The 9,014-nt window shown below is 35.8% G+C and overlaps 1 protein-coding gene across 1 annotated transcript; it reads right to left on the bottom strand.

The window, feature by feature from the left end:
* Nucleotides 1-768: 768 nt before the first annotated feature.
* On the bottom strand, nt 769-3,696 carry LOC143632193 (importin subunit beta-1-like). The gene is made up of 3 exons (XM_077100766.1): nt 1,286-3,696; nt 976-1,189; nt 769-827 (listed from the first exon to the last, which is right to left on the bottom strand). Exons 1-2 carry the CDS (start codon nt 3,694-3,696, stop codon nt 991-993), a joined length of 2,610 nt encoding a protein of 869 aa, XP_076956881.1. The 3' UTR covers nt 769-827; nt 976-990.
* Nucleotides 3,697-9,014: the final 5,318 nt, after the last annotated feature.

Here is a 9,014-nt window from a genome sequence, read left to right as displayed (position 1 = left end):
CATGTTAACTTCGCTAGAGAAGCCACGAAGAAAGATGAAACATTGGACACTTCATCTTGGCCGTGTTTCATAATGGCACCTGCTTTTCAAGCCAACTTTTTTATTTGTGAACAGCCCAGAAAGAGGAAACATATTGATGAGTTAAATACTATGTAGAAATCATTTCTTTCCTCCCATCTTAAAATTTTGTGTCGATTTGCCCGATAATTTGTTAGCTTATTGCCTTTTGTTGTTAGGCTCAACTAAACAAAACTAGACAAATATAATTTTATTATCAATATATGGTGATCATAGACAACGAAATTCTATACATATATGAAACGTACAGAAACAAAATGAGTTCGGATACTATTATGATAATCATATAATAAAAAAGTGATAAAACAAAAGGAAAGAAAACAATGAATATAATGCTTGCGTTCACAGAAATCTATATCGGATAATTGTGATGTTTCAGTTCAGAAACCAAAAATAAATAAATAATAATAATAGCCACAAAGTTTTACAAAATGAAAAGATGGAAGATTTCAAATCCTACTTCAATGACAAGTTGTGGCACACATACCACTTCCGTCATGACGATGACGATAAAACACTATATTTACTTCACCTTTGACCAACAACCCTTTGTATGACCCGTCGACTTGAAAAAGAAGATGCAATCTGACTTTGGCAGTAACAAGACACCGACTGATGCATGACTCAAAATCGCTCCATCCAAAAAATGAGAGAAATAAGGAGAAACATAATAAAACAAATTGATGCGGTAAAAATGAGGGATAACCGACTTGTGTATATAACAAACAGAAAAAAGACCCGAGTCCAAGCTGTCACAAACATGACAGTCGACTGAAACCAATGCAACACTCAAAATTGACCAGGATGACACAGATGAGTTTAATTTCAAATCAGACATAACTCACCCATATGCATGCATGCAGGGACTTATAAATAAATAAGCAAGAAAGTATGTACCAAATAGCCGAACACTCAAATGGCAATAGCCTGACTGATTGCCAACTTGGCCCACTCAGCAGATTCCTTAATCAGATGATCATCGGAAGATAAACATTCGTTCAAGAAATCTTTGCTTGAAAGTGACTGCTGAATCAACGGCCCAGCATTAGTTCCAAGTGTATCAGCTAAATCTCCAAGCACCCCAATTGCAGTTTTCATTACCAATTCATCCCTAAAAAAACCAACGTAAAATTAAGTCAGAAACGAAACAAAATAAAAATTAAAACTTTGCCATCTTTATATATCTCAAATAAACACAACTACTCACATGTCTTTCTCCATATAAATCAGATCAAGAAACTGGACAATATGGAGAGCATAAGGAATCAGCAGCTGAGTTTTAGGAGAGTTCTTAAAACCCTGAAAGATTCCAGAATACGCTTCCAAGATTCCATTTCTTAAAAGATTGGTGTACTCGATCATTTCATCATCAGCGCTTGATGTGTGAGCAGATAACTCAGCTGCACTCTGAAGCATAGGCATAGCGTACATCAAATACTTCTCAAAGTTCTCACCTATCGCCATTGCAATATCACCAAAACATGAAAAGATAGGCGGTTTAACCGATCGGTGCAACTGGTTACTTGAAAGATCTTTAAGAAGCTGAGTCATGATCCCATCACACCATGGCAATACCTTCTCTTCCAAGGCCCGACATATGTCACCCACCACACCTACAGTAACCGCACACACTTGATACTCTTCAAAATTCTGAAGGCCCATTTCCAAATACTTGTAAAACTCAGGCATATACTTTGCAAAATCCGGGCCTGTAGCATAAGCTAAAGCTCCAATGGCAAGCATTGCTTCTTCATGAACGGTTGCACTTCTGAAAGCAAAAACCCTAAGGAAAAGATTCATGATTTGATCCGCATACTGCATGAAGAGAGCCTTAGTATGCTCAGATGATCCTAATTTCTGAATAATCACCTGTAAGCACCCACAGAGTAAGCCTTGTAACTCATTCTCTTTTTGTCTTTCTTCAGAAGAAAGGCTATGTTCTTCTAAGGTTTTATGAAGGTCCATCATGATAACAGGAACAAGCTGAGAGACAATGTTCGCTGTTTCATCAGTAGAACACCGCACCACTTCATTCAATGTTTCATAAGCAGCAGTCCTTAATCTAGATTCACCAGCATCTTCCCGGTGAGTAACTGATAACAAAGATTGTGCTATTTCCTGAAAGTAAGGGGTCAAAGGAGAAGTTTGACCGATATCTCCAAACCCTTGTGCAAGAAAATAAAGAGCACCACATGCTTTCTCAGCAACATTTGGGACATCCTTCATGCTCTGTAGAAGAACCGCAATGATCGGTTGGCAGTTCGCTTGAGTAATAATAGGCGTCTCCATAGTTGAACCATGAAGAAACTCAAATATTCTTCCAAGCGTCCAAGCAGTTGTGTCTTTTACATGGTTGTTTGGGTCTTTGGTTAAAGCCGTAAGCATGAAAATAAGAGCAACACTAACAAGTGGAGTTAACTTATTAGGTGACGGGCCATCCAGGATTGAACCAAACGCATAAGTAGCCGCTTCTCTTAGCCTCCAATCAGGTTTTGTTATATTCTCTTCAATGAAAGGCATCACAAGCGGAACAATGTCATCCCCAACCGTTCGAGCCACCAACCCTAGACACGTACCACCAGCCATAGCAAGATTCCAAGCACCTTCATCTAGATCTTGATCTTCTTCTTGCTTCAACAAAGTCTCCAACAACATCGGTACAAGCGCAGGCAAAGCTTGTTTTATAAAATAAAAGCAAGGAATATCCGAATCACCGGAGAAATCACCACCATAGTCTTCCAATATATCAATTTCCTCATCACATATTGAGCTCCAGAACTCAATAGCTTGTAACGCAACCGGCTCTTCATCTTCTTTCACGGCCTTTGCAGTAATGTTAAAAATATCCTGCATGTATAGAGCTATTTTCTCGTAGTAACTCGATGAAATAGACACCAAACACTCAAAAGCCGCCTGTCTAATCTTCACTTCCGGTGATAACGTTGCCTCACAAACAACTTTCATGATATAATCTCGCTCCATATCGTTAGAAAAATTCGCTTGAGCGAAACAAAGGGCGTTATACAACGCACGCGTGGCAGCAAGCCTGACATCGTTACTAGCCTCAGACGGATTCATACCTTGAACCACAGCTGTAAGTATCTTGTTCACGTTATCTTGTTCAACAGCATCCGGTGAAACTTCTTCACACATATATCCAAGTGTTTCTAAAGTCGCCTGCTTGACATGAACCGGAACCTGGTGAATGCTCGATAAAAGTGAACCGATAAGCTCAGGCCATTGTTTCTGCGGTAGCTCTATACCAGCAACTTTCGCAATCACTTGCGAAGCAGTCGATCTCGCGTCATAAACAGGGGAAGACAGCGTCTGCAACAAACACGTTTTTATCTGCGTCTTAACGCCCACGTCAAGCGACAACCATCTTTGAACAAGCTCAAACTTCCTATGCTGTTCTTTCGCATCCAACGCGTTTTTAAGTATCAACCCGGCCAACTTTCGGCTGTCAACGGGCTTATCCTCACTAGCAAGCTCTGCGGAAAGAGACAAGAGAAAACCGGCAAGATTTTCGTCCTGAAAGCGCTTAATGCTTTCTTCGGCGTGCTTGCGAAGCGACCCATCAACCGACTGTGCATTCAACAGAATTTGAGTAACTTCCATTGTCACGCACACTTCCAGATAACTATTGATCACAAAGTCAACAACTGATTATACAAAGTCAACGAATTCCTCTAATAACAAAACAGAAATGAAATTAATAATTAAAAACACTTGAATGAATTCTTGTATAGAAATGAAATAATAAATCAATTTAAGAAAACAGATGATTGATTATTGAATAAAAGCCAAGGCATGATGTAAACATAACACAGAGATGATTGAAGCGAACGAATGAATATTAATTACTTACGGATCTAAAGAGATGATGGGAAAAGAAAAAGGAAGAAGGCGAATAAGTTAGTTACCAGGTGATAAATTAGAATTAGAATTAGGGATCCGTAATAATAAACGATCAAAACGGCGCTTCTGGAAACAAACCCTAGACAGAGAACTAGTGGAACAACTGCAACTGCAAGCGCGTAATAATAATAATTATTATTAGATTTGGAAATTTATGAATATAGAAAGGTTTGTTAGCGTTGAATCCGGTTTCAAATTTATCAAATATTAACGTGTCATTTAACGTTAACTGGATATTCGTTAAACCCACTGTCGAAGCCGTCTGAGCCTGTCGTAGTTCAGACGAACGGTGGCTTCAGCGATTTTTTTCTTTTTCCAAAAATTTAAAATTGAAAGATGATCTTCCTATATAATAAATGAATATAATTTGGACACAGTTTGATATAAATACGTAAAAACCATACAATTCTATTAACAAGCGTAATTGAGCAAGTAAGTCATTTTCAGTTGATAACAACCAACGTACTCGGAAAATCGCGCAAGTAAGGTCCTTTCTAGTTGGTAACAACCAACGTACTCGGATAATGAGGCATTTTTCCACTCATAACAAAATAGCCCTGAGTGCAAAGGGGGCGTACGATCATACTTATTGGGGCTACCATGTGCAAGTAAGTTCGAGCAAGTAATCAAGTAACGCACAAGTCCATGCAATGAATTGTAATTTGTAAACGAAATCGTAAATACTTTGAATTTGTAAGATACATATGCTACCCCCAAAAGTAATAAAAGAGTAAAAGAGGGTGTGAGAAACTCACCTCAGAAATTGAAGCGGAAATAAAGATAAAACTGAAATACATCAAAGGAACCGAAACGAACGATCCGCACGAACTATAAATAAAAATAAATAAGAAAACTAACGAAATTATTAAAGTTAATTATTGTATAATTTTATTAGGAATATATATTATTTTATTATAACTTTTATTGCATGGAGTTAGTTTAATATTATTGTTTTTAAGCTTAGCGGAATTTTAACGATTTGTATTATTTTAATATTATAACTTTAACGCCAATATGAGAGTTACGATATTATAAAGCACAGATTTTAAATGGTAATCATGTTACAAAGAGTAATTATGTTAACGAATTAAAGCTAACGAATTATAAATTTAATGAATTTAAAAGTAACGAATAAAAGTTAACGAACGAATTAATATTAACGGATTAACGAATATGAAAGTTGGTTTTTATATGGTAAATGATCATATATAATTTATACTTAATTTATAAAAAGTTTGTTTAGTTTAATAATTTTATTTGATTTATTATGATTTTTAATTATTTATTAGATTTTTAATATATAATAAAAAAGGGTTTAAAAGAATATAAAAAATTAATGTGATGACCCGGGTTCGAACCCGGGTATGCTGGTTAACAGCCAACATGTTTAACAACTAGACATGTTGCTAAGTTTGATAATATCTCATAGACAAAAAAAATATAAATGCTTGTTCGTGTTCATCATCTTCCTAACCAAACCCTAGGTTTTAATTCGATCAATCTAATCCACGTTTGTTTAAATAGTGTTAGGGGTTTTGATGACCACTAAAAACTAATAAAATCCATATAATGTTTACTCGGAAAAAGAACGTTTTGACGGAGAACACGAGCTCGCTGGAAAATAACTTTGACGGAGAAATTAGGAACCTTTGAGAGTATTTTAGTGGATTTTGAGAGCGTGAGCAAGTTTAGATGAACGAGAGGATCCTATTTATACTAATAATTGAAAGGTATTGCGTTGAATCATTGTTAATTGCATTTTGGTTAAAGTCTGGCCGTTTAGCGGCGGTTTCGTGGTTTGATTGACGATTATATGACGTTATAACTTAATTAAAGTGTTGGTTAACGTTTATTATTGAAGCCTATGGTCGTTACACCAAATTAATTGGTCAAACACGAGATTTGCAAGATAATTTAAGGTCGTCGGAGCCGAACTCCGGCTTACCGGGAAAACATTGATGGGTTTTTTTAGGATTTTAATATAGTATTTTGAATATATTTACCCTTTGAACCCATGTACTTTCAAGTTTTCTTTAAATCAAGGTTAATAGTATATTTTCATTTTGAACCTTAAACTTTCATATTATAATAAAACATAATTTAGATTAATATTACAAATTACACCCTTGGATATATATATATATATATATATATATATATATTCGTATTAAACCCACATAGTTACGAATTGTTTAAACTTTATTTCTCGGAGTTTCATTATCGAATACAGTAAAAAAAAATAAACGAACGATTTACTTAAATTATCGGGAATATTTTGTTAATGATGAATAATAAATTTAATACATCGAAACGACACAACAGGTCGGTTTAACGAATCCAAATGCAAATAGAATACGAATACAACTCAATACGAATAAAAATTGACGATGTCACAGCATTCCCTACTTTTGAGAATTTCATCCCAAAATTAAGTAGAAGAATCTGTATAAAAAGATGAGGATGCTTAGTTTGCATTTGGTCTTCCCGCTCCCAAGTGAATTCAGCGCCACGCTTGGATCCCAACGAACCTTTACCAAAGGTATACGGCTACATTTGGTTTCTTTGTCTTTGCGATCCATGATTTCCACCGATTTCTCGACGAAGTGCATTGTTTCATCAATGCGCACTTCATCGAGTAGTATGTGGAGATTTCCCTCAGCTAGACATTTCTTAAGATTCTCACCAGTGCCGTATGTTGTACTTCTTCAACTGTTTCCGAACCAACGATTCTCAAACCAGTTACTAAACTACTAGTTGTTGAAAAAGAGATTGAAAAAACCATTGTTGGTGAAGAAGAAAATGAAGAGGAAAAGGTGGATTATGAAGATTCTCCTGTAATTCATGATAATGATGATCAAGATGACAAGCACTGGTGGAGGTACCGGAGTTCGTGTTAGATCTGAAGAAACTAAAGAAGTTCAAGCAACATAGTCATAGAAACCAGAATTGACTGAACAAGAACAACAAGCCAGAAGATCTAAGGGAGGAAATGTAGATGATATGGATATTTTATTTGTTGATCCTATATCAACCAAACCTCATGCTCTATTTCCATATAAAGGTGTAGAACTTGAAGAGGGGGGGATTGTTATGGATCGTGTTGAGTTAGCCAGATTAATGAATGTCACTAAGAGAGGAGTTTGATTTTGATTTTGATTTTGAAAAGGATATAGGGGTTGTTTGTGATGATAAACAAGTGTTAATTCCTGTTGGTAACTCTATATTGGAACAAGTGATTGAGAAGGAACCAGTTCGATATTTAAACCAAGATAATCAGGAGTTTCCTGAATTTGATTAAGATTTTGACGAGGAGATTGAAATGCTGAGTCAAGAATTGGATAGTCAAGGAAATCCGGTTGTAGAAGAAGAAGAGGTAAACAGTGCAAAGAAAGATTGGTTTGATGAATACAAGGTTGAGCATGATAAGCAATTCCTTCGACCGTTAAAGTATTAGAAGAAGCCTAAGAAAGTTGCTTTTAGGAAAATGTATCAGCATAGCTTACTTAAACAAGATAAGGAAAATAGTTGTCAAAAGAGCTTTTGGTGTTCAATACTTTGAAAGTTTGAATGAATTGAAGTCGTTACCGTGGATGGATGCTATGGATTTGTGTCAGAAAAGATTGTTGCATGCACCAGAGAAAGGCCATATACCAGAAATTTGGAATTTCATTGTTAGACAATCAAAGGGAGGATTCAGAAATTGGACTCCTCAAGGCCTAACTTGCATGTTTCAAAAGTGAAGATTGATCCTGATACTGGAGATTTTGTGAAAATTTGTAGGTACCGCATGCCAGAAACCTTGAAGATTATCCCAGTTTATCCTATGGAACAGAACTTTCATGTGTATTTTAAATGGTGGTTCTATGATCGTACTACTGGAGAAGCGGTGATTTTTTTGAATAGAGATGGGAAGTGGTATGTGAATGTGGTTAATGAATTGTTCAGAAAAGGACATCGAACCATTATATGCGAACAAGATACAAATCTACAACGAGAAAGATGTGGATCAAGCTCTACAGTATCATCGTGTCATTAAAGTATGTTTTATGTATAAGATACATTCTGGTAGAGTGTGGGAAAGTAAATGGAGACAGCTGAGTGAAGAAAAAGACAAGGAAGAGAAAGAGATCAAGGCTGAACGTAAAGAGCAAATGGAACGAACTTCATGGAATAAGTTTCAATATAAAGCGTGTGCTGTTTCTATTCTAGTCAAGAAGGGTATAAGAAGAAATCATTTGAGGAAATGCGAAGGGAGTATCGGGAAAGAGTATTTAGAGCTAAATATTGAAGATCAAGACTAAGCAATATCCGAGAGGGAGCTTGTTAGTACTTAACGTCCATCGCTTGAGTCTTGTATGTATTAAACAGTTAGGAATATGTTTTTATTGTTAGTAACACTTAAGTATATAGCGTATAAGACTTATGCGGAGCATAAGTTATGCGCCGGATACGACTTATGCACCGCATAAGGGTCTTTTCAAGTCTATAAATATGGGTCAGACTTATGAGCTAGAGAGTGATCATTCCATTGTACTAGAGCTGTGATATTGTCAAAATCATATTGTACTTTGATTGTTATGATAATATAAGAAGATTTAAAAGAGATTTCTTGTGTGTTTTACCTTCTAATGGATTACGCACATTGATTGATGAGTAGACATAGTTTTACATTATTATTCGTCGATCCTACACGTCATCAAATGTCTCCAACACTTTGAATGTTCATTACATTCACCAAACATCTAAAAATCAAGGAAAGCTCTGAAGATCAAGTTTTGAAGTGTTCTTGGTGGTTTTATAAGCTAGATAAGGTGTTCTGGTGGCAACAAGGTTCTGTCCATCCATTATAGAGGTGTTAGAGGCTATTCCAAGTCTTTTCTAGGTTCCCTAAGTTGCTTAAAAACAAGAGAATAATGAGGAAGGAGTTAAGAGCAACGCAAAAAACAAGGTTAAAAATGGTTTACTATTTTATGTTTGAGGTAATAAATTAATGAATTTAAAATGGTTAGATAACATAA

Source organism: Bidens hawaiensis, unplaced genomic scaffold (assembly GCF_021521415.1).
Source record: "Bidens hawaiensis isolate Kalapana, Puna unplaced genomic scaffold, B.hawaiensis_p1.1 tig00006368_1, whole genome shotgun sequence".
Lineage (NCBI taxonomy): Eukaryota > Viridiplantae > Streptophyta > Magnoliopsida > Asterales > Asteraceae > Bidens > Bidens hawaiensis.
The sequence above is the reverse complement of the archived record's forward strand: the minus strand, read 5'-3'. Positions and strand labels throughout refer to the sequence as shown.